We start from the raw sequence: 26,388 nt of genomic DNA on the forward strand, positions 1-26,388 counted from the left end.
ACAGAGGAACAAAAAGCACGTTATGGCAGGCCAGGCGATGAAACACGATAGATGCGCGGTCTCACTGCAAACTGCTGTCACTGCTCTTTGGAATCAAACAAAGTCAAATAGAATATATCTTCCCTCATTTAGGGAGTACATCAAAGTGATAAACGATCTCGGGTGATAAACTCGTCGCATCAAGAGGAACGAGACAATAACTGAGATGTATGGTGAGGGTCAAACCAAGGACCTGGAGAGGAAGCAGAAGATCAGCAGCTACGTGGTGAACAAATACTTCCTCATAGTGCAGGAAAATTTAGTTGAAATCCATATCCTACTATTACTAATGACATTGTTTCAATGCTCAAACACAAAGTAAGAGAAACAGATCAACCAAAACTTTTTTTAATCTGACCCCCGATGGGCAATAAACAAATCATATTAAGATGGTTTTAAGTCCCTTAAGTCTCTGACGGGGCTCCGCGCTGCCCTTTAACAGCTGTTAACATCAGCCCACGCTGCTCTGTGAAGACGGTAACTATCTCCCTGTCGGCAGGACCTCCAGAGACATCAACTGCACGCGCCCTGCTGCTCTGCCGAAACACGCCCGGTTTACACGCACAATGTGAAAAAAGGGGTACCAAACATGGTGGGAAACACAGCCTTCGCTCCGCACTGTGAACGGCCCGGCATCTGCATGTGGATGAGGAGTTTGAAGCCCGCCGTGACCTCACAGAGGCACCGAGGAGGGGCGTGACCCGTTCACTCAATAACAGCAAAGTCATTATGAATAAAAATACTACCAACTGGTAGTATTTTAAATCGCCCGAGATTTATCTATGATCCAAATCATCTGCATAGTATCTAATAAACAGCGTACGGCCGTAGCGATGTAACACCCTGTTGATAAATTGCCTCTTAAATGCCAAGAGTTCTGTAATTGGAGCCTTGGAGAGCTCTGGAGAGATGGAGAGCTAATGCGCCGGTAATAATAATCACACCCCTGTGGTGTCATGCACTGGTCCAGCTGTGGTTGACACATCTATGTGCCCTGATCAAAACTGTCTGGGTGGAGGACCTCTTCCGGACACGCTGCCAATCCCCCCCCACCAGCCCATGCTAAACTGTATCTGGAGACTGATTTATTCGCCTGTCCCACGCTGAGCCCTTTAAGGGCCTGCGTACACTTGTGACAGCAGGTCAGCGCCTTCGTGAAAGTGCTGCCAAGAAGAGCCGCCCTCCAGGAACACGGGAGGATTTGGTGGTTTGTGTCTCCAGCTGTTTCAGGTACATGTTGGCTTTGTGGACCGTGTAGGAGGAGCTACATTTTCAGGAACGTGAGGCCATTTCTTTTCAGGGGGGGCTTTGCACCGGAGTCTCTGACCTTGACGACCTCGCCGCCTTCCACCTTCATCAGCTGACGGAGGTTCTGCTGCAGCAGGCTGGTGTTGGAGCGCCACTTCAGCAGGCCGAGTAAGTCCACTGGAACAAAAAAATAAAATAAAATAAAACAAGGGGTCATTAGCACAACAGCGCGGCGGGATGTACGTCCTGCCAACGGTCATTCGGCGTGGAGAGATTGAGAGGCAGCGAGAAATGACAATTAAGGTTGAACATTTGAATTAAATGGGTGTTGTGGGGGCCATTTGTTTGAGATGTCCCCCCTCGACCCCTTCACACAAGCCATTTATTGAATTTCCCAAAACGTGGCGTAAGCCATTCGATTAAACCGCTTACTTTAATTACGGGGAAATTAATTTAGTCACAAGAGGATGAGTCATGATGCGATTAATCCCGCTCAGGGGAGCGCTCGTCGAGACCACCGTTGGCCTATTGTCCAACTGTCCAATTTGTTGAAGGTAACATCCAGTCAGATGTTTTTGTACAAAGTTAAAAGTCATTGGATTAATAATTGATTAATCGACTCAGCTATAGAAAAATGCAGATGTAGCAGATTCATTCTCTCGGGGTGACCATCAAACATTTGTCACAAAACCGAGCGCCCCTCCCCAAGGGGTCATATGTGTAAAAGAAAGCCGCTCAGAGAGACAAATGGATTGAGATGTGAATAAATCATCACTGTGGCGCAGCTGTGAGATGGCCACAGCGGCAGTAGCACGTGGGACAGTGAGGCGGGGGTTTAGCGGGGGTGGGCACGGAAGCGCCTGCGACAAACAATATCTTGCAAAAAAAAAAATGTTTTTCTTATTTAGAAGGCAGCCGAATTTAACAGCTACAAAACTGGCAGCTGGACAGAGGTGGAAATCATCATTCTATTGCCAGTCAAATGTTTGTTTACGGCACAACCCCCCGATTCGAGCAATTTAGCGTTTTTTTTAGTCTTTGTCATAGCTTTTTTTTCTATAATAGTTCCCGCCTTGTATTTGGTTAACAGTTTAGGGACAGTTAAGTGAAGGGAGGTCGGACACAGTGAGGTCAGAGCAGCTTCACAGTCACGACTTCTCTCTCCTAGAATATCTTCTAATACAATATTTTTCTCCTTCCAGCTAGTATGGGAATAGGATTTTAATTTGTCTTTCACCAGGCAGCGTGGACTCACAGCTCTGCTGCCATTAGATCTACGCGTCTCCTCCAGCATCCGTTTAGTGAAGCTCACTGGGAATACCCGGCGACGAGACAGCACTTCACCCAAGCGCCCGGCGCACACACCAATCGTGCTTAATTTAAAAAAAAAGTGTGTTTTTCATCTCAGATGTGGGGATCGGGGATGAGGTGTCGGTGTCTTGTGAAACGTTGAGTGGGCAATTAATGCTTATTTTCATTATGGATGAATATGTTGATTGTTCTGGACGAAGAATGAATCTACCATTTGTTCTGTAGTAGTAACAAAACAATCTGAGACCGAATATATATTATATTTTAATAAAGAGATCAAACTGGTTTGTGAGTAACGATGTAGAATTCCTAATTCTATTCAAATGGATTAAAATTGCTTTTCTATTGGAATAATAGAAAAAAAATTGTCAATCATCCATCCGGTTGTCAATACACGTTCCATGAAGAACATTTAAAGTAAGTGAGTGGGCTTGGATGCAAATTTTAAAAAAGCCTCTAGGCTTTAATAAAGCAGGCAGAGACCGTCGGAGAGAGCGAGATCGGCTCTGCATTGATTTATTAAAAGAACTCTTTTCCTTTGGCGTGGGATGACACACTGTGGGAGACACGCAGGCACGCACGCACCCACGCACGCACGCAGGCACGCGAGTGCGCGTAAGCACACACACACACACACACAGCTCTCTATTTAATCAAACTCAGTGTGCAGTGCCAACGAGTCGTCCTGATCCCTCTGCACCTACTGGGGCCTTGCAAATTAGCACCTCAAAGTGCCAGGTAAATATCAGCAGAGGAGTCGCTCTAGCGGACTGAATCTTGTCACCGGGACACTCACTGCTGCCAGTCGCTCCCACATAAGGGAAAGGGAGAAAGGGAAAAGAGTGTGGGGGAAAGGGGGGGGGATTGGTTTCTTTTTGTTTGTGTTAAATACTATACACCTATTGTTGAGACAAAAAGGTTTGGCTACTGACATTTAATCCCCATCTGCGGTAATCGGAGGGGGAGGTTGTGACATCACCACCCACTGAGCGGAGTAGGCGGGCACACGCCAATGTATTTAAACGACAACTTCCACGTCAGAAGGGAAATGTACCAACACTCAGCGTCCCCCCCCTCCCCTCCTCCCACACAAGGTAATTTAACATTAGGCACAGCAACAAAAGATTCTCCTCCAATAGATCTAAACAAACTGTGTTCTGGGTTCTGCTGTGACCTAATTTCTGTGGATTTACGAGAGCGTATTGTGAATGTTATCTGGGACACATCTAGGAATGCAACAAGGGAAGATCTACTTTTTCTCTCATTCAGGTCTCTATTAGATGCCAATGCTTCCCCCCCCCCGAGGTCACTCGAGGTCAGGGTGAAATTCCACCAGTGTAGGTTCTTAGAATATCACTAGAAGCGCAGAGATGATTCCAAAGCTGCAACACTTTTGCAACTCCCGACGGCCCAGTCATAGCACGGACTTTATAACCTCATTTACTCTATTATTGTTTTCACCTCAGAGAAAAATAAATGCTGCGCGTCTATTTGCGGAGGTGCTCACAGACGTCAAAGGGATGTTTCCATGTTAGTTTTGGTGGGCGGCGTCAAGCTGTAAAGCGGTGCAATAACATTAAAAACTTTGAGAGGACTTTGGTGTAATTAATGGACAAACTGCTCATCTTCTCCGGCTTGACTTTACAACACCACAAATATTCAACATTCAGGGGGATTATATTGCATTATGCACGTGAATAAAATGAACATGCTTTATACACATGGAATATTTTTTGAGCGCCCTTGAGCACTGAAAAGAAATTGGCCACGCAAAACATCAAACGGCTTCAGACTGTTCCATTCGAGCGTGTCCTTTCACGTTGCCCTTGTCCGGACTATTCAAAGTGATCTTTTTGTTACTGTGGATAAAAACACGAGGAAACGACTAAGACGATTGAGAAGGGAAGGTGTGGGCACCCTTGTGAAATCCGAGCTGGGAACACTCCATCGCTCACACGCAGCGGAACAGCTTTCCACCAAATGCCCACCGAGTGCGCCACTGTGCTAAAAACAGTCTGCAAATACCAACACGTCCAGGAGGGTTCACGGTAAAGTCGGGTGAGATTGATAAACATGCGCAGGAACAAATGAGGCCAAATTGCTCGATCCATTAGCTAGAAGGCAGAGGTGGGAATTTCCTCCTTTGCTCGTCGCAGCACCTTGAGAAATGACTCTGCGGGACACAGACTGGAGGACGGGTCCCTTTGTCTTACCTTAAGTGGTGTACGGTTAGTGTGCATTGTTAATTCGTCCTTCAAAGACAGAATAGGAGGAAACGCTCACAGGTGCGGTCAGGAAAAGGTTAGCGTTCATGTAGAGAAAAGAATAAGAGACCACGTGAAGCAAAGGAGGAGGTACCGTTTTGGGTGAGCTTGGTGGAGCAGACCAGGGTGGAGATCTGGAAGGAGTCTTTGCTGATGGAACAGTTGCCCAGGTTCTGGGCGCTTTTCCCCGTGGTGGAGTAGCCCTTCTCCTCCATCTCCAGCTTCGTAGCGGGCAGGCTGAGGTACACAGACGAGTCCTCCAGCTTCTTTGCCTCCGCCTGATTTTGCAGGAAAACGACAAGCGAGGTTCGGTTTTTGTTGTATGTAGCGTTTTGTTGTAATGCTGCGGATGTTTTACTGCTGGCTGATGATGTATGCGAATGGAACTTTGACTGACAACGACAGTGAAAACTAGAATGAGGAGAAATCTTACTAAGTAAGATAACGGGTAAACTTGTCATTTATACAAGGGATTTTAATTGGAAAGTAATTTAACTGCACTGAAGAGGCGGATGCGTAACAATTCTCCACAGAAAGCAGAGAAGCTGTTACCACGGCAACTACTAATGAGACAGATCGTTTTCACTTTGTACTCGTACCTGCGGTCCACGAGGGCCGGCTCGCCAGAGACAGTAGGAATGTAGAAATAAGTCACAAGAATACAAACCAAAGCCAAAACACCACGGGCCGACTTCTAACCGCGTCATTATGGGCTGCTTCACATTTACCTTGTACACGATGAGGTCATGCTCGCCGTCCCTCAGAGTCGTCCCATCGTACCGCATCAGCTTCACGAAAGACAGAGCGAATATCTTCTCCGATTTGTCTTTGGCTGCGGGTGAAGAGGGAAAAAAAACACTTTAGAACACAAAAAAAAACAGGCACGTGGGAGCAGATGATACCATATTTTCCTGTTTATTGAAAATAAGAACTTTTGTTCCATGTGACTATTCGCTAAATTCCAAATCGTGTGATATGTGATGAGATGAAAAGTGTGCGTCTTAAATCGCGCTGCAAAGCGTACTTTAAAAACAAACCAGTCAGACAAATAAATAGTTAATCCCAAACGCAAGCACAACAACCTACTCTTATCTATTTGTCAGCATTCATTTTACATGAGTGTGAATGGATCGTGAAAATCAAAAAGCAAGTGGGAGGTGCAATGAAAGATTACTAAAATTGCTTAATTACAAGCCGATGACCGTAGCATCAGAGCAATCATTCCGACTTAAAAAAAAGACCATTCGCTCATTTAAAAACGAAAGCGTATAACTAATATTAAAGCCACATGGTTTGGATAAGATCTCCCATGTGTCCACTTCCTGTTAGCATATGAATCAGCACTTGATCCCAAAGCGGTGGCGGTAAACACTTTGGGGGCGAGGAAAAGACACACACACACACACACACGTGTACGACAGCGTTTGGGTCCGTTGAGGGGAAGCGGCGGGTAAACAAGGCGCGAGAGTTATGACTTTGTCCTGGGAGCAGGCGTCTGGAGAGGCCAACATACATCATCACGGATCAACAAGCTCAAATTTATGAGCAGGGAGACGCGATTCCTCAGAGTATCTCACGCATTTTATCTGCATAAATCTCCTCATCGGTTTGCATCCTGCGGCCTCGCCGGTGAATGATCGCCGGGCCGGCCCGAGAGGAACCAGTGGAGAGGAAACGCTGCACGCACGCCACCCAGATGAAAAAAATGTATCAGGAACTTCATATTTCGTTTTCAGCCAATCAAAGTGGTCTGTCGGTTCAGATTTATGTTCCTTGTCGTGTTCCGCATGTCAAAGACGAGCCTGATCGATACCTCCCTATTTCCTGGGAGAATACAGGTATTATATTGTGTTCAAAGGTCAATACCTCAGAGGAACGGATTACATTACAGATAATGACTCGGTAGTAACTACATCCTAGTTTCAGAACCTACATTTATTGTTCCTGTCTTAGTAACAACAACTTGTCACGTCGATATGAATGTCCGACACATGGTTACGCTGTGGATACGTCGCCCCTGTTCTGCCATTATTTGTGATAAAAATGGAGAAGCTAAAATACTGGTGGTGTATGAAACAGATTTGAAAGTCTTTACAGGCAACCAAACCCAGGAGGCAAATAAGTGCAGGAAAAACTGAGAGAAGCTGGATGACTGAGCAGACGCAGCCAGTTAGAAACCTGGAGGTTTGATTCATTTGTACAGGAAACCATGTGTCCTTATGTGAAGTGTTCAGAAGACAAAAGGCCCAATGCCCGTTTCAAACATATCCCTCTATGCTCAATGGTCAGTAGTGACAAGTTAAAAGTTCAGCATGCCACTCCAGGCCGAGAGTCACTTGACGTCAGCCAGTTTTCTAAAGCAACCATTACAGCGGGATAACGGCAAGTCACAGAGTTTCAAAGGCATCGCCTCGAAACTGCATTAGTCCCTGCAGGGGAAAATGTGCCGGGCATGACAAGAAGGCTCTCCGAGTGGATTATAAGCCAGCGCTGAGCGCAAACCAAAGAGAGGGGTTTTGGGACTGAGGACAAAAGCAGCTAAAGATCGCTTAACTAATTACAAGGTAAACCCCCCCCCCCCCACCCCTCTCGCCCCCCGGCCGACACCTTCCCAATGCTGCTTGCACTTCCATGCACCATGAACCTGTCATGGCTCCCTTTACCCCACCAAAAATCCTTTTCCTGCACCCCTCTCGCTGCAGGAGGGATGGCGCTGCCATGTGGCGGGCAGATGCGACGGCAGAGCTGCCAGTAGCAGGCGTCCCTGCCCTTAACATGCCCGAAAATTAGGGAGGGTGTTAACAGAAACAGAAGGAGAGTCAATTCAGGCAGACACTGGTCCCAATAAACAGGCGGGTTCCCCTCAGGCCATTTCCACATCCCAGCTGTAGTCTCCGACAGGCCACTGATCATGATGCTGCTTTGTGGCGGGGCGAGCGAATACCTCAGATGAGAGTGACAAAAGTATCAGTGTGCAACACATCTGCTCGGATGGGATGTCTTCTATTATTTTTCCGGCCGCGGATGGATTAGCAGCCAATTGTGCAGCTGTTCCTGGGCAAAGCAGATTATTCAAAGGCTGACATTTGTACTCACTGTCTTGCGATGAGCGGTGGCGAAAGGTGAACCGCAAGTGGCTCCGGTTGACGTCCTCGATGGGGATAGCGACCTGAGTCCAGGGACAGGAAGGGACCGTGTGAGACACCCGCACCAGAGGACACGCACTCAACAAAAGCACATTGTTCAGGACACGCCGAGGCGGGGAGGGGGGCGGATTGCGGATTGCACCTCAGAATTCTAGATCGTCATGCTCTACGGAAGTTAATTGAAACCAACGGCGAGTAGAATGGTTTTGCGACAGAGCGAGAGAAACGCCGTCCCGCTGGTGATAGGAAATGTACATAAAGGACAAACGAACGCCTAGAGGACAAAAGGGAGCTCACGGCTAATGGGGCTAAACACACAGAGAGTTTCTGCTCGGAGGCTCATGAGGCGTTAAGCAGTGAACGGCGGTGATGGAACACACTGCTGAGGTGTTTGTGCTTTGTAATCAGGAAGAGCGACATAAACTGTCAGTTCTTTATACAAACAAAATACACAACAATAAGAAAAGTGTATATTCGGCCAAAGACAAATATAATTATTTATTTCCTCAACATTTTAATGTTGTCTTTATTATGCCACTAACAACTTGAGACAATAGCAACGATGTAATTTCGGGTGGTGAGAAAAGTCGGTAATGCCCAAAATGGTTACTTACGAAATAAAAACATGAGTGTTATTAATCAAAAACTCAGCCATTTAACGCAATGTTTGGGTTAATATTCACTAGTGTGAAGGGGAGGAGAGTGACACACCTTTATGGTTTCAAACCAGCGGGATTGCTTCACTTGGTAGTAGATGACGGACTTGTACTCAATGATGCCATCATCTCCGGCTCCGGGGAAGATCACATTCTAGAAAGTGACAAAGAGGAGACAGAAAGTTAGGCGACAATACGCCTGCTTATACGCTTTATAGTGGCATAGCAGGGGGCAAAATCGTGATGGAGGAGTTATTAGAACCCTTCAACCATTAGCACACTTACAGCATTTGTGAAATTGACTACTCGCACTTATTCCATAAAATGGCCTCCCTGGGACAGAGAGCTTATCTACTGTAGCTGTGGCCTTTAACCATCTGGAGGCAGTTAATGCATGCACACCTGCCCCCTTGGCAGCCAATCTCACCACGGCATTGTGGAAGTAAGAAATAAATTAGAAATGAATTATTGAAGGAGGAGCTGTGGAGGGAAGCCAGGCGCGGGGGAAGCAGACCAGCCGGTGCTGATGGAACCAGCCCCCCGTGTCGATTGGTCCCCAATTGCCGAGTGGGTCCCCGGGGTTTCTACAGCGGGTCAGGGTGCGAATGTAAAATACTACTACGAGGGCAGAAGCGGACAGCGGACGGCACGCAGGCGCCTTCTATCCATCCGCGCTCATCCAGCCCATCTTCCCCCACTTCCTCCCACCGCGCCAGCTGACTCCCTCGCCACGGTGCTGCTAAAATCCTGCAGCACTAATGGCTTCTGACAGCCAGCAATTAGGAGGAATAACAGGGCCCCCGTCTCCCCGAGCCACGCCGGGCAAATACGGGGAAGGGGGTTGTGTTGATTAACTAGCAGGCCGGGGGATTCACGGCAGTTGGAGATTTTGGAGAGATGAAGATTGGAAAGGGGTGGAGGTCCGGCCGTAGGTGAGCAGGGTTTTGTGGGGGGTGGAGGGTGATAAGTCACTCTCAGGGGAGACGGAGGAATAAGTAAATTAGAGAGGCAGAAAGGGGCCAGAGACGAATGGATAAGATAAGAGACAGACACACAAAGCTTGACCTTGTGCAAACCTGGCCTCAATACAAACTATTTCTATTTAGTTATTTTCAAGTGCCCGTCTTTTTAAAATTACAGTACATTAACGGATGAAAACAACACTGACCTAAGGTTAAGGAGAAGCCAAAGAGAAAGTTTGTTTTATCAGAGATTAAAATGTGACGGTTGTCTCATCTCAGGCACGGGAGTTTCCTCCTTGTCAATTTAAGTTCCGGGACAAGATGTTAAAGGGAGCTGCAGGGACGCATGGCCATGTCCCCCGTAAATGGGATCAGTGTCCCTCCATCACGGTGTCCACTCACAGTCTCTGACAGTCTTACACAGCCAGCTACAGCATGAGCACTTCGTTTTGATACCAGCTCAAGTATCACAACCTGCTCGCTGTGCTGGAGCTGCAAAATAAACACATTATTTAAAAAAAAAACGCAGTACAGCTTCTAGCGAGCAAATATGTAACAATGACGATACGTTGTAAATGACGATAAGTGCAGTATTATCCGTTTCTGTGAGGTAAAAATTATAACTTGGTTCATGTTACGCATCATAAATTATAAACACAAAAAAATCCCAATGAGACGACCCTGTCTAGCAAAGAGAAAACAACCATTTATTTCCTGTACCGTCTGACAGAATCCCGGATAATCTCAGCTATTTGCTACTCTACATTATAATCACCACTGATTGTTCCACTTCCCATGCCTGCCGGGCCAAATCACCGTCGCAGCCTCTCAATATCAGACTCATGTGTATAATTGAGGCAGCTACGTGTAATAGTGCTCTGATTGGCTCCATGCGGGAGGTCTTTCCCCAGGACCACCAGGGTCTCACCTCAATTCACTTCTCTTCCATCAGTCCCTGTAACTCACACTCAGGTACACAGGTATGTGTGGACAAAAGCAGCATGAAAAGGTATTTAGAAAAACTGAATAGAAAGGGCCCAAACTCTCCCTGATCTCATCGTTAAAATGAGACTAAGTCACTTTAAGTGACTTTAACTTAATGCGAACGGTTACAAGATCTCTACAAAGTCTCAAAATCCAAACAAGTACATTCATGGCCACGTGAATACACCGCCTGCCTCGGCTCCTCGTGTCAGACTCCTCTAAGCCTCTCGCATCCCCCATTAACTCTGCAGAACAAGAGCTAAAGTCAAGCAGGGGTGATTATAATTAAACATCAGAGAAAGGGGTCGCTGACTCGAGACTCTAGATAAAACCAGAGGCTTTATTAGCACATTAGGACACTGATTGGTTCGCAGCTCGCATAACGATTAACGCTCAAATGTTTTGTTGATTGGCTGGAGAAGTTCTATGCAAGTAATGGTATTAAGCCTATGAGGTACGACTGAAATGAGTTTCAGACCACAAACTAAATATGATCAAATGATGACCAACGATTATTTAAGTTCCATCTAAAGAAATATAACACATAAATACACAGGACAGAAAAAAAGCTGAATTCTTTTCTCTCATTCCTTTAAACTTTAAAACTATGGCCCATATATATCCCGTCTACTCGATGGGGTCTGTGAAATAAGGCGGTGAGCCAAATGTGACGCCCGTCAATCAGCCACAAAGCACATCTATTGCATTCTGTCGCTTTTGACGGGGGGGCAGAGGCGTACAGTCGGGGCCCGTGTATCACACTGCTTTATAGGAGTCCCGGTCAGTTAAGCAGCAAGCTGAGCTATGTGAGATTAAAGAAAGCCTGCTGAATCACAGTCTGACGGTGGGGGGGGGGGCGATGGGCTGGAGCACTTGTGTCCGGGAATGCTGAGCGCGAGCCGAAGCCCAGCGGAAAAAAAGACAAATAGGTCAGTTCACATTCCTCCGCCGTACCTCCAGTTTCTTGCCGTCTTCGTCGTAGACGGACATGATCACCTCGATATTCTTGGGCTTGGTTTTGTTCCCCTTGTCGAAATCCCCAAGAGCCAGAGTCACGTAGATGTCGTTCCTAACATCACCTTTAGGAAAACAGAAACAAGCAGGTCAGAGGGATGAAATCTGCCCTTTAAAGCTTTTCCAGAGCTCAGACTTCTGAATATATAATGCCATTACTACATGACTCATTACATCTCAGGTTGGGGATTTGGGCCTGTATACTTCTTGGGGGACTTAAGTCCATTAAATAACGAACGTCTTCATCAAACCTTGATGGAGATTGGATTAGACGGACATTTTCTAAAATGGCAGCTCTCATTTCTAATTCTCCTGCTGAGTGAATGATTCAGCAAATGAAATGAAATAAAAGACTTTCAGTGCAAGGCAGCGATGGGGAAGCTTTTTCAGAAGACCTGGCATGATGATCTCAGGAAAGCCCATCTTGCGAGCCACAGCTGTCGACCGGTCCACCAGATGAGGGAAGTCCTTCCGTATCTGATGGACGTCTCCAGGAAGCAGCTTCAGAGTCACCCACAGGCCTGGTGGGGAAGTCAACGTAAAGAGGTGAAAAAAAGTGTCACACAGACCCTCGATAAAAGAAAAGCGTGAATTTAGAGCAGAGAATTTAGGGGGGGGGGGGGTCTTTTTCCAAATCAAACAGACACTGAGTGCTAATTTAAAAAGAAAAATCCTAATGTCCACCATGTCTCAGGCTTTGTCTTCAGGCAATTTGTATTCAATATGAGAATAAATTACATTTTTTTCTAGGATATTTAAATCGTGCAGTTACTCCCAGACCTAAATAATTGATCTTTGAAAGACCCGGCAGTTCGAAGCGCGAGAGGAAACCTCCGTGGCTCTAAATCATTTTTTTAAAAGTGCGTTACGGGGTCCGTCATGGGTGATTTTTCAGCAGTTGGCAGCTGCCAATTCCTCCCGGGTGGAAGGAAAGCTTCTTTTCTGCAGACACCGCACGGAGCACCAGCTCACTTCTGTATATTAATATAATAATATACAATACAACATTCTCTCTGGATGAACAAAGCGGCGTAGGGGCATACTACTTAAAAAGAGGACAACAAAAAGGGGAGGGAGGTGGTTCTGATTTAAGAAGTCATCCTGTAGAGCACCACCACCGAAAGCGGGTGGCGTCTGTGAACCCATGCGGCTTCATTCACATCGGCGTTACAGGAGCCGCATTGTCATGAGTGACACGTCCCCCGCCCCCCCCCCACTCGCCGAGCCGCAGGGCCTGTTGATAAGCGAGCGTGAAGGAAACAGCTGCTCCGCCGTCCCCTTCCCAGTGTGGGTCGAAGCGGTTCTGACATTTATCCGAGCACATCTTCATAGGGCATGACAATACCATGAAGGCTGTCATGTTGCCCCCCCCCCACAACACCCTCCTCCTTCCGCCCAGTGCAAATCCCTTAGATGGCTAACGCGGTCCTTCTAACCAGCAACGTCAAGTCGCCGATAAGATGCAGGCCTTGCAGCTTAATTAACAGCTAAGCTGGGTTACTTACATTCTGTAGTCATGGTGATGGGGCCACTATTTATAGGAGGAACAGTGATTTATGGTGTCAGCTCTCAACAAAGAATTATGTTCTTGTTAGCGAGATGAACAGCTTCAACTCCCTGCCAGTAAATTGGGGTTAAAATGACGGTATTACAATGAAGTATTGCAGATAATACCAGCAGTACAGTAAGATGTTGCTTAGGTTAAATGTAATGTGATTAGAATCCCTCTTTCAAAAGGATTTGGAAATACATAGAAAGATGAATAGAGAGCTTCTACTTGGACAATAGGTTGTACTGCGGTAAAAGTGTAGAATCAATGCAAAGAAAGCAAACACAGAAAAGCTGAAGGAAAGAGCACACGCACAACTACAAACATGAGGTCTAATAAAAATTTTGGCCAATGTTACATTCCTTGGTTTCCTGTGAACGGCAAAAATATCCCATGAAACAGATTTATACAAGAGTGTTCTTTTTTTAAATGTCTTTCTTTACCTTCCGCTTGGATTGGACAGTATAACAACGGGTACATAACCCATCGAGCAAAAGGAAAGAAATAATAGTTCTCATTTCTCAGTAAGGTCCTTTGAATTACATTGTCAGACACTTATAATAACAATTCAAGTCGGTCAGTGGCAGAAACGAGCATGAATTGGCGGCGTGAAGTTGCTCCCGGGCATTTCATTTTAGCCCGACTGGCTGCTCTCCCTCAATACTTTTCAAAAATTGTTGACTCCTCAGCAAGGACACACATTTCATAAAAAGTGTCTTGCGGCTTTGTGCGTCTGTACCTTGGCCCTTGTGATTGACTTCTTTGGCTGCGATGACTTTGTTGATGACGGTCTGGAGGAAGTCGTTCTCCCCAGCCACCCTGGGTGAAAAACGGGAGATGTTCAGCTGCTTGTGGCGAATGGCATCGTCCAACGCTAGCCTGTAGCACGCGACAGGCAAACACCGCAGGGGAGAAAGGAGGAGGGACAGAAGGAGGAAGACAAAAGAGCCAGAAAGTGATGGTTGTGAGGAGGGGGAGCGGGATGAAAGAGAAAGAGACAGAAGGGAGACACGAAATACCGCGACAGACACAAAGCCGCTTGTTAGCAGTTAGCAGGGAGGGCGGGATGGAAGAAACACAGAGAAATCATCGTTTAGGAAGTGATGCAGATATAACGTCTTGCTTTGCACTCCGTGAGGCGTTTGGGGGGAGGGGGGATGATACACAACCGGTGAGCAGAGCGATGTACAGAGCACAAGGTAGGAGCCGGCGTGATCGGCTGCGAGAGGACTGTGTGCAGCAAAGAGGACGAGCGCAGAGAAGAAGACGGCGGTGATGGCGGCGTGGACGAAGCGCTGGCGGATCTCGGGTCAATCGGGTCGTCGCCCGTGCCTCAGACCTTGAAGGCGAGACCGACCCAGGCAAGGAAGTAGAATGACGGACGGCAGAGGTTTCGTACGTTCACGGGACGAAACATTGGAGGACAACGGGAGCGACGCAGGTTTTGTGTGTCTGAGTGTGAGACTCAGTGGGACATTGAGGAAACATTCAGGGCATCGTGGTTTTGTACATACACATTATCAACCTTCTTGATTAATTGTAATGAACACTAATGGATCCAAGGAAATTCCCAGAGTTCAAGGTTTCGGTTAACTAACAACACAATATAAAGCTCGGAGACAGGCAAAATCCTCACATTTGCAAATCGCTGTATTATTGGACAATTGCTTGTTACTTGATTTCTTTCAATCCACAGCCGTCTCAGGCCTAAAAAGGGACAAACAGGAACCACAAGCTATTACAGCAAGATTCTATCTAGTCCAGCACTTAAAGCCATTACCACTTCTGTTTGGATGCCAGGGGTCTGTCTTCAAAAAAAACTTCACTTAAAATAGAGTGGCGTAGATTCACACTTGTCCTTAAAGAAGCTGTTCTTCTCCATGATTAACACTGTTAAGTGAGGGGATCTGCCGGCTAAACTGCGCGGATCTGAAGCCTTTCCAATTATGCAGGAAATCACGTTAAGGAAAAGGTTACGTACGCAGTCCTACGAGAATGGCAGCAGTTAATGAGATTGCCTTAATTGAGTCAGCAGGGGAGAGGGGGAGTCTTAAAACCTCTGCTAATCAGGTGTCAAGAATTTAAGTCCTACATAGAAATACAATTAGCGCTGCGTCTCCGGCATGCTGTACTTCCGCAAAATGACGTAAATAAGTGTGAAAGCGAGCAAACTTTATCCGCTTTGCTATCTTATGCCACATTATCCCGGGCGTGACTGAACTCAGTGCTCAGATATTCGTAGTGCCGTGTTGTTGTTGTTTTTTGAACAATGATGAACAATCCACTTACGGCTGAAATGGAATAAAGTGTTGCTTGTCTTCATCGTCCGTTTTGCCCGTTATGATGTCAGTGACATCCATTACTGTGGGGAAAAAACAAGAAGAGAGGGTTAAAACATTCTTAGCGGATATGGAGCGTGGAACTTTAACCTTAAAGGAGGTGGCCAGCTGCACGCTTGCTTGACATTCTCCGTCAGGTTTCCGCCAGTTTAATTAAAGCCTGGCGAACCTGCTTTGTGGGTGACGGTTGAGTATGAAGGCTTGCGTTGCTGTAGCGGTGAACTTAAAAGTACAGTGTGTGTCTTGTTTATTTGTCTGTGAACCAAATGCTATGAATACATCAAGACCAAAGCCAACTCCTCTAAGTGAGGATGGCCTAGATTGGACACTTAGAGTGCACTGGCTATTTACATTTAAGTAGGGTGATGTAACACTGAATATTTGCAGAGTATGCAAAACCAGGGGTTGAATTTAACCAAGATCGAAGCCGGACACCAAAACAGGAAATTCATCCTTGAGCCGGCGGCAACGGAATTGGCCGAGAGACGGAGCAAACGATGAGCTCCAGTCCCTGACAGCCCTAAAGGCCAGATGTCAGCCATATGAAGCCGTTATATAGCAGAAGTTGTGCACGGGGGGGGGGGGGGGGTTGGGGCACCACGGAGCCTCTGTGTCGAGCGGCTTTACCCGCCACTCCGAAGGGTCTCCTGAGTCCTGACGTCAGCTTCTTGGTGTTGTTGTCTCTCAGCTCCATGCGCCCCACTCGGACGATCTGACACACAAAACTGATCTTCTCTCTCTTCAGGTCTTCGCTGCCCAGGTCCTGGGGGGGGGGAGAAGAAAAGTGAGAAAAATACTGCTGATGCCTTTTCTTTTTTCTTTTTTTAAATGTCAATGATATTGTCTTCCAGACAAATGAAAAACTATCACGATCAATAGAAACTTAGCGAATGGCGCTTTTTCAGGTGAAGACGAGGTTGCATAAAAAGGGGAAACTTCACAAATCACAAATTGTCTAGGCATTAGATTTCAAAATCGGCAACGTGCTCCCAGTGTGTGCGCGCTGACAGAGCTTCCATTAGAGCGAGGCCACTGCCTTGGGAAAGACAGCGAGCCGAGCTCTTTACGAGAGAGCTTAACAATTACGGGCTCTGCAAACAGGCTCCCACACGCCTCGTAACAGGTAAACAGTGGACTACCACTGGCGGGCGCACAAACACACACGCGCGACCGAGCACACTCACCGTGAAGACGGCCCGCAGATTATGAAGCTGGTCTATGTCTTTCACCAGACCTGAACTTGACCACTTCACCAGGTAGTTTTCACTGTGGGGTAGAAATCGCAGAAAAAAAGAAGCGTGCGTTGTCGTTACAATCTGTCACGCGTTGGAACATCTATGACACGGTGAATTAAAGCATTAGTTAGGCTGCACAAACAACGACAATTTCAATCAAAGCTGTGGATGCTTGAATTTTAATCCAGACAGAAAAACATCCCACGGCCAAGCTGCTCTACTTGTGATAATTTGCTATATGACAAAATCCTATAAACAATAGTGAATCCCTGGGAAGCAGATTGCACTTGTTCTGGTTGCGTGTGTGTATGTGTGTGTGTGTACATTTCCGTGTTTGTGCTATGGCTGTATCCAATCCTCCACAGCTTCTTCTTTGCACGTTTATTCATTTGGTTTAAGAGCACAGTTTCAGTTAAATTAGGTTAAACTAATGTTATCGATATTGTTTACTGTGAGACCAAATTCCAGTGGTGACTGGGTAGGGTGGTATTTGACTTGTGGGATCAAATGCCTTGAAAAAGAGCTGAAATTAATACATTTAAAAATTCTCAGAATGTGATTTTCTGATGGAAATATTGTGCTAGAATCGAAAAATATGCACACACCAGTATCAATGGGGAGGGCCAACAGCGAGCCAACCACACAGTGATTTAACTTCATATAACAATCAACAAATCTTTTCAGGTTGAGCAGATGGTGAAATTACATGATAGAAACTTTGTATATCAAAAACAAACTACACCATACTAGGCATTAGTTTTAGTCTTTTCTATATGAAATAACATCTAAATCTATCCAATACCTCAGTTTAAAAATACCAACGTGTTTGACCGTGAGTTGTCCCTATTTCTATGAATTACGAATACAGAACGCAGGTGTATCGTCCAGACCGGGGTTCAAACGTTCCACTTGCGACACACGGAAACCGAAAACTCAATTGTCAGTGCAACACTTGTGAAGTGAAGGGTAAAACTGAAGTACAGCACCGGACACGAAAACACAACGCTTAGCCACAACAAGGAGGAAGTGGGAGATGAGTGAATAAGCGCGTGCGGGTTTACCTGATGAACTTGGACTCGAGCGGGTCGTAGAGCGACATGAGCACCTCGGCGTCCTCTCCGATCTTACACACCACGTTCTTTAGAGTCACGAAGAGGGCGAACGCCGGCGTGGATGCAAACTTTGCTTGCCTGGTCAGATCAATATTCTGCTTCTGAGACTGTCGGGAGGGAAACAGACTTACTGTTAAAAAGTAGGACTGAACAATGTCATAAAAATCCACTTTATCTCCAGAACTGCACCTGCAGTAAAAAAAAATTTAAAAAAAAAAGTGGACTCATTGCGGGATTCCTTGGACGCCCTTCAAAACTAAGCTGGGGCCACATCATTAATATTTATCACGTTGACCTGGACACTCTCTTATTGCCTATGCATATGCAGTAAGGACCTCAGGATGAGAAGGTCACACAGGATGAGACCACATGACTGCAGGGCACTTGGCGTCCCACATATCCCATATACTGCCGACTGACATTCAGGTGAGGGATGCGTTTCATTTGTGTGATATGGTGCCGGTGCAGTTGTTTCTTCGAATTTTCGAATGAAAACACTTTGTGCAATCATGCTGTTGGCTGAGGAAAACTACCTTTAGTCAGTTTAGGAAGCAGTGAGATCATTGTCACATGAGAGCAACTTAATCTAAACGAATGCACAGCTAACGAGATCTCCATCAATGTATCCGTTTGCTACAGTATGTTGGATTCATGTTAATGTGTATTTAAAGACATTTAAATACACATACATCAAAAATTAAAGAATTTTTATTTTTTTAATAAAATAAAATAAAAAAAATCAACCAAAAATGTCGCGGTCCCCCTGCAGTTCCTCCGCACATCCCCTGTTGAAGACCTATGATCCAGCATGAAGTATGAGTTGGACTGGCGGGCCCAGGTCCTTTCCACCTTTACCTTCTCTTCTTGAATCCGGTCCTCGATTTGTTTGGAGGCCGCCTCGTGTGCTCTGAACAGGCTGACGGTGCTGGTGATCTCCGGGTCCAGTATGTTTCCATCCTTGTCTCTGACCACCAGGTCGAGATCCAAGTACCTACCATAAAAAAATGTCGGAGGGTTAACGGGCGCCGCCTCCCTGGGCCAATATGAAAACATACGGTAGAACACTGTCAGGGATAAATGTTGTCTTTCCGCTATGGACGGTGTGTGCACACGGACAGCAGCACGCCGCCACCATCCAGCTGACGTATTTCATCATCCCATGACTTCCTGCTTCTGTGGAGGCAGCGCCATTTCTTTACCTGGCCAAAGGTTTAAAGTCTAATCAAAAGGAGGAGAATGGAGCTTCGCAATTTTCATTTTCAACCGGATTGCTAGGCTCTCTGCAGGCGCAGCAGGAGCTGTCGGGGGATGATGAAATACAGTGCGGTCTGCCGGAGCTGAATCTCTCCAGTTTGTCATCAAGCCAGTGATGACTTGTCATTTTTTTATTGACTGACACCGCTGACCTATTCCAACAATAGTAATTTGTTCCAGATAGATCTGAGGATAAAAAGGGATATGAGCTGCGGGGAGGCGAGGACGAGGCTGGAGGCCTCTGAAGACTGGATCCTCACTTGTTGCCGTAGTCTATCTTGGAGGTGACTTTCTGTTTGAGCTCGGTGAGCTCGTCCTGCGGGAGGGTTCCGGACAGGATCTGGGAACGCCACTCGATGAGGTCGTAGATCATGTCCCGGACGGAGTTGAACATCTCCCGCTTGTTGCCCTGAAAGCGGAAAAAAAATTCAACCAATACGGCAATTTCCAAGGCTGATACGCTCCTGAACATGTGAGATAATTAATTGTTTTGAGTTAGGAAATGCATCCGTGCTTACCACATACAAGTCCCTCCATATTGTAGCCCACTCTCTCAGTGTGGTGGTGACCTCCTGAACCAGGGGCAGCTCATTGGGGATGACTGTCTCCTTGTGCCTGCGGGGACAGGAGACACCTTTCAGACACCTTTCCTCTTCACGTGGAGTGACCGTCGCCTGATATCCAAGTAAACTCAGATTGTTTTTGTCAAAGAATTCTTATAGTTCTGTGAAAACAAACATCTGATCCTCAAGGTCAGTGAAAGCTCCCCAGTTGGTCAGAAAATAAGTCGAGTGAAATAACTTCTCATCCCATTTGATTTCCGCTGGCGTCTTCAGCTCAATACATCTTTGGCCAAAGGGATTTAAACCATGACAAGGTGGAGAAGGTGGAGAATACTAACCCACTGCCCTCGACTGTGGCTTCTTTCAGGTGGATATAACAAGCAGGAAATATGCCCTGTAAGAGGAAGAGATTACAGAGCGGACGTCATTACAGCAGCACTGGAGGGACAGCTGAACACATATATTTAAAACTCAAGCTCTAAAGAGCAAACGCATACGAGTGTGTGAAACCCGTCTTTGCCGGCCGCTCACCTTTTTGGATTTTCTCCTCAGCCGATGCCCTCTGTACCAGTCTAATGGAGGAGAGTTTTATGTTAGATGTGAGCTGTTCTTTCCATACATGACATATAGAGAGATATATTGTTATTGTGGACATGTAGAAACGTTTAGACAAGCGGTTTGTAGTGATGACAGGAGAATCATTTCTCGGCTCACGCGTGTCATCCGTAAGCCTCCTCTCACCTTCATGCGTCTCAAGTATGTGCACCGTGTCTCCGATCTGCAGCGACAGCTCCTCCTCTCCCCGGGCATCGTAGTTATAGATTGCTGAAGTGAGATATACAAGGAGGAGCAGATATTACATGAGGGAAAATAAAGGCAGTAAAGCGCTTGGCTCCCTTGTGGCGCTAATTGTGTGCGATCACAACGTGGTAGTAGAGGCATCGCACATCCACAGGATGTCCACCCACGCATTCTGACACAGAGGCGACCGGGTCTGGCACCATCAATGCTGCTATATCAACAAACCGACCAATCCAACCGCCCACTGCAAAGGAGTCAATAGTGATGGAGGGAGCACCAAAACAATAATAATGCCGGAAAACAAGATTTTGCTGAGGATTACAGAACGAAAATAAAATATTGCAGTGTTGGGGATGTTCTTTCTTTGGATCTCCGGTCAACACCACAAACGCAACACTTGTGTTTGTGTGCCGGATGAAGAGGAATCAACAGAGCACATCACAGGCGGCTCCCTAAAGTCGGCTGCTAAACCGCCAACATGTTGCTGTCGGAGTTAAATGAAGTGGCCAAAAGGGAAAGTGTGTCAACTTCTACTGAATAACAATTCATTGAAGAGTAGTGATTGAATACAACTCAGCTAATACAAACCCAACGGGTTCGGACATTACCTAAAAGATCAAGCGCAATGCTAAGGGATTCATGTTTAAATAGTGCGTAGGGTAAATGACGATACCTGGAGATAAATCTGACATATGTTTTGCAGTTTTCTTTTTAATATTATTATTATAAGAGAAAAATGTTCAGAAAGCTCTCTTTTGCAGTCGAGAATCTGCTCCAAAAACAAATCCCTAATGCATTGTACTTTATGTTTTACCAAATGTACTAGAAGATCAGTTCACACTTGCAATATCTCGCTTATAAACTAACAAGAAAAAATTGTTTGTTTTGCAACGCACTCAAAAAAAGATCTATGTGGATACATTAACTCCATCTACTTGCTGCATTGCAAGTCAAGGTCATGTTATAACACTGATAAAATCCTGATAGGTGGCCCTTACCTTCAGTGAGAACAACACGTCTCTGTTAAACCGGCCATGACAGACACCTGAGAAATGTGTGTGTGTGTGTGTGTGTGTGTGTGTGTGTGTGCGTGCGTGCGTGCGTGCGTGCGTGCTCTTTTAAGGGACTGCATGCACAGCCCCTTCAACAGAGGTTTTCCAGAGGTGAATGACGACTTAATTGGAAGAGACCCCCCCTGAAGGCACCGGCGCCCTCCCAGCTCGCTAATGGTGCATCGACAACAGATAAGTCAGCATATTTATATCTCTATCAAACCTCAGTCAAACCTTCCACACAGTAAAGCCTATTTTATGCTTCTGCGTTTTCAGAGCGACGCAGACGCAAGAGCCCCTTGCGTGTCCCTTGCGTGTCCCTTGCGTGTCCCTTGCGTGTCCCTTGCGTGTCCCTTGCGTGTCCCTTGCGTGCCTTTTCACATTTCCTTGCGTGCGTCGGCCCATTTTTCTAGGCTTGCGTCGCTTTCGACGCAGATTGAAGAACTTTTGTCAGAAGAAATCTCCGCAAACGTCGGTTCGCCAGTCGAGGGGAACAAAGTTGTGGAGGAAAATACGGGACAAATGTGGCCATGATAAAAAGCAGCAGTGGCGATGCGCGGGGCAATAAAGTCTATGATAAATAAAATAAACAAACCAACGACTTCCACACACAAAGACGTCTCAGACTCTCTAGGTCGTCTTCGACAAAAACACGTTACTCCGCCTGTTGTTCTGACGGTGAATTGCTCTGCAACACACGCAAGACTTTTAGAACCATGAATTGCATAAAGACGCAGACGCACGCGCCAGCCCTAAGGCCTTTGAATGAAACACTGGTAGGGGATTGGTCCTCCGTACTGGCCGACGCCCATATCTCGGTGGGATCTGCGCACCCCAACTGGGAATCGTCCTGAAGCCCGGCCTCAACAATGACAGTGTGTTTACACAACACCTCTGACGGGCGGTATCTGAGGTTCAGCATTCATATGGCATCAGCTTCCCCGTTCTGTGAGGCCCGTTGCGTTGCGTTTCGGCTGTGTTGTTGTGTTATCAAAGTGCACGTGCGTTCTGCCCCCCCTTCCCCCAGAACAATCCACCAGGCCCCAGCCCCGAATGCCCTAGAACACGAGCCATCGGCTGACAGTGGAACAAAGACCCCCAGTTAAATGAATTCCGTGGTTCCGCGATGGGATACAAAAAGGTACCTACGGGATGGGGGTGGTAAGGGGGGCGGGGGGGTTAACAAACAATCAAAAAGCGGGAGGTGGGATTAATCTGCGAGCAGGCGCCAGAGAGCGGCCTAGTAGCTGTTGCAGCGGGGGCGCCCTCAATTAAACTGTTATTGAGAGTGGGTTCATTTCGTGGGTCCACGTCAGGTTGCCAAGAGGGAGCAAACCCAAATAAACCGCAGCGAGATAGAGACCCGATGAGTCTCATTTTTTTTCTCATATCCAACAAATGAGCGCTCAGGAGACTCTCGGGTGGGCAAAGGGGGGGGGGGGGGGGGGGGGGGGGGGCGCAATCGCAAAGTGAACACAAACGACACCCCGGGAAGACGCAGCGTAAATGACGACCATCAAACACGGCTCTGACGCGCGAGGCAGTGACAGCACATTGCAACGCCGGCGCCGGAGTGGTTCTTGTTGAGGAGGGGGGGGGGGGGGGTTTGAATGACAGCTCTGATTACCCATAAACATGAATTTGCATACCGGAGAGGAAACTGATGTCAATTTGGAGGCAGCGAAGAAGAGAAAATCCATCAGAGGGAGAAAAGACGAAAAGGATGAGGAAGTAGACCGTATTTTCCCCCAGAGTACGCCGTGCATGATTCTCCTTTTTTTGGAGGGGGGTGGGGGGGGGGGGACTAGATAAACAGTGGCATGATTTTCCCGGGGACTCATCACCACTCATAATCACTCGTACGAGGCTGTGCAAACTCCCCCAAAAAAAGACAAAGCAATCGTCAGAGGAAACGATACAGATACCAGAACCCATCCACTTAGCCGGCGCACGTCCACGCCCTCGCCACAGTCACGGCCGCACCCGTATCACGTATAAACACTGGACTGATTGGAACGCCACACTTTGTGCTCGCTAATAACCTGCACTAATCCACTCAGAGTGGAACATATCATTACACCGGGATGAAGGTGCAGTTCTGGTGGAGGATGGGGTGGGAAACAGAGAGGAAAGGGTGGTGCATGGAAAAGTCTCATCTGAAAGAAGAAGAAAAATGAGCCTCTTGATGTTTGGTGTAAAGTCCCCGTGGGCTGGGAGCCGCCCAGGACAAGAGGATTCTCCAGGAGGAAACGTGCAGTGGAGCAGATGGACACGATCAGCCGGGCTAAGATCATCGGCAACATTACGATGACGCCGCGTCCAACCCTCCACCATACTCCCAGAGACTCGTGGTTCAAGACACTTGTGCACATTTAAATAATAGGGAATGGAATAGGAGCAGTTCTGATATTCCCATTTGGATAGAGGAAACAAGATGGGCAGAGCGGCAGCAGTCTTTGCGTGTAGAGCCGCCGTGCCAACGACTGTAGCGGCTGGCTTCTGTAAACCGACCAACTTGTTGGTAATTTAGTCATTTTAGCAGAAATACCAAACATTTCCTACTTGTGGGCCCTCGGACAAAACAGCCCGAGGGGTTCAATCGCGTGGGAGGAGGGATGGAAACTGTAATAGACAGTAATGAAGGGCGAGGGAAAAGGAATTTAATACAGTGCTTAGGTTGCAGGAGTTGGATAAGCACACAGCGGGCTGAGGAGGCCCGTTTCCTGGCAGCAGGACGAAATAGAGGATGATCATTACACTCCAGCACACACACACACACACACACACACACACACACACACACACACACACATCGCTCTTGAGAGAATGAGATTTCATTACGATATTATACATCGGGCCATATAACTCTGATGCATCTCTCTTAGTGGATTCAACAGAGAGCTCTTTCACATCAAAGCGTCGCCTCGCTGCAGGACACAGTGCATTCGACTCAACATTGCAGCGGCAAATGAGGTGCTGCTGCAGGTCTTTACTGGGTTTCTCTCACGAGCCGTGCTGGTGGCGATACAGAGCTGGCAGCTATTCTTCAGGGACCTGACCAGAGCCACGTAGGCTCCGGGAAGAGGATCTTAAAGCGTTTGAGCCTTATTCTGAAACAAAAAGGGGAAAGGCAAGCTTTTGAAAAGCCTTTGGTTGGGGTGTAGAGCTCAAGGAGTCATCTACAAATGTCTCGCCTTGTCTGACTTGGTTTTCCAAGACATAGACACAGACACAAACATAGAACAAGATGGAAAATAGGGGTGAGAAAATCATTGTCAGTTTACCAATGATTCTCAAAATTGTTGTAATGATACCAACCAAAAATGAAACGCAAATTGTCGACAAAACAAATCCTAAAATGACACCACTGAGCACGAACAAGACCTCAATTACCGCCATTTTCATCATTGAGCCACGTTTTCAGCGATAGAGCATCTTAGCGACACTTTCTGCCTGGAGGAAGAGCCTTCTCAGTACAGGAGGCGGTGGGAAAATCGGATAATTACATTGGAGCCCGGCTCTAATCAGGTGCAATAAGAGCTTTGGGCGTTCAGACGGAAGCCCGGCGGCTCTAATTGCGTGGCAAATGCAGACCGGTCACCCCGGGATTGTGAAATACCAACAGAATAGTTGGTATTCGAAAAGGGTTAGATAATGCCATTGTAGTTGACCTGAAACGAAGACGACAGCAGCTGAGCTGGTGGAGGGCCTCGCCCTCGCTCGCTGGCCCCCTCCCTCTGAAACAAGCAGGAAGGGCCACTTCAGGCTGTTACCCCATCACCACAGATACAAATAGATACACAGATAGGCCCTTTCCAGTAAGCCAGGAGGAAACACCGGAGGGGGGTGGAGGATGTGATGCGGATTCCAAATGCACCATCTAACGCGGGGCCGACAGCTCTGCTTCTGCAGCCTTTAATTGAAAAAAGAAATGATGAAAAAACGAAAACACATCCCGAAAACAGCGGCTCAGCGCGGCGCACCGATCAGGGGCTAACCATCCCGCCGCTTCACCGACTCGACCATTCGCCGGGCGAATCATTTCAAATCATCTCGAAGGTCTTATTCAAGACACTGTGGGCGCGGGGGTTGGATCCGTTCCTCACACTCCCACTCTCTCGCGGCGAGGAGCAGTCATTCGGCAGAACCAACACAGATTAGCTGCTTTTGCGCACAGCGAGGAGCAGCTCATTATTTCCCGCCCTGTGTTACAGCTCTTGGTGATGCGCATCCTAATGAGAGCATAATTACCTTGACTTTTTTTTGTTGTTGTTGTTGAACAATCACGCTGCGATCGACTCAACAAGTTTTCACTTGAAACATCTGCGAGGTGACAAAAAGGGTTTTGTCTCCACCGACCGACAAGAACGCGGCGCCGCGCTCGGCCTTCGTCAGGTGGCGTTTTGCCGCGTCTAGTCGAGCAAGTGGAGCGAGAGAAGAAAATTTAAAAAAAGGCCGCGTGCAACAGGAAATGCCTGGGACCTTCTCTGCGTGCGGTTATTAATAGTCGGGAGTTTTTCTTCTTCTGAAGAAGACGGTGGCGGGCGGCGGCGGCAAGGGGAGAGCGGCATGATATCAATTCTTTGAAATGGCCTGCAGAGAAATGCAAAAAAAAGAAAGACGCTCAGGAAGATAATAAAGTCAGAAAAGGTTGACTGCAGTCGCAGAATGCCGACATTTTTTAGTATTGCACTTATGATAAGTGGACCTGGGCTAAAGACAGCGGGAGCCCTTTCAGGATAAAAGACAGATGTCGTCGCCGCCGATTCCTTCGTTATTTCAATCTTTACTCACTTCATTACTTTAAAACATTTTAAAAGGGGGAAACTAATTTGCTGATTAAATAATAAAAACTACTA

General features: G+C 47.0%; 1 protein-coding gene across 2 annotated transcripts in view; it reads right to left on the minus strand.

The window, feature by feature from the left end:
- dock1 (dedicator of cytokinesis 1) overlaps window positions 1-26,388 on the minus strand; it is a 122,102-nt gene that overhangs the window by 87,215 nt on the left and 8,499 nt on the right. The window contains exons 2-19 of one of the 2 annotated variants that reach the window (XM_040177593.2): window positions 20,418-20,501; window positions 20,208-20,248; window positions 20,015-20,070; window positions 19,632-19,728; window positions 19,374-19,522; window positions 18,715-18,850; window positions 17,809-17,966; window positions 16,697-16,778; window positions 16,140-16,275; window positions 15,463-15,535; window positions 13,913-13,992; window positions 12,020-12,145; window positions 11,565-11,689; window positions 8,720-8,818; window positions 7,959-8,031; window positions 5,591-5,694; window positions 4,957-5,140; window positions 1,367-1,464 (exon numbers count right to left, since the gene is read on the minus strand). In XM_040177593.2, coding sequence (XP_040033527.1) covers window positions 1,367-1,464; window positions 4,957-5,140; window positions 5,591-5,694; window positions 7,959-8,031; window positions 8,720-8,818; window positions 11,565-11,689; window positions 12,020-12,145; window positions 13,913-13,992; window positions 15,463-15,535; window positions 16,140-16,275; window positions 16,697-16,778; window positions 17,809-17,966; window positions 18,715-18,850; window positions 19,374-19,522; window positions 19,632-19,728; window positions 20,015-20,070; window positions 20,208-20,248; window positions 20,418-20,501 — 1,901 coding nt within the window. Of the gene's footprint in view, window positions 1-1,366; window positions 1,465-4,956; window positions 5,141-5,590; window positions 5,695-7,958; window positions 8,032-8,719; window positions 8,819-11,564; window positions 11,690-12,019; window positions 12,146-13,912; window positions 14,053-15,462; window positions 15,536-16,139; window positions 16,276-16,696; window positions 16,779-17,808; window positions 17,967-18,714; window positions 18,851-19,373; window positions 19,523-19,631; window positions 19,729-20,014; window positions 20,071-20,207; window positions 20,249-20,417; window positions 20,502-26,388 lie in introns of both variants that reach the window. The other variant, XM_040177590.2, reaches the window with a different exon arrangement.

Source organism: Gasterosteus aculeatus, chromosome 5 (genome assembly GCF_964276395.1).
Source record: "Gasterosteus aculeatus chromosome 5, fGasAcu3.hap1.1, whole genome shotgun sequence".
Classification (NCBI taxonomy): Eukaryota; Metazoa; Chordata; class Actinopteri; order Perciformes; family Gasterosteidae; genus Gasterosteus; species Gasterosteus aculeatus.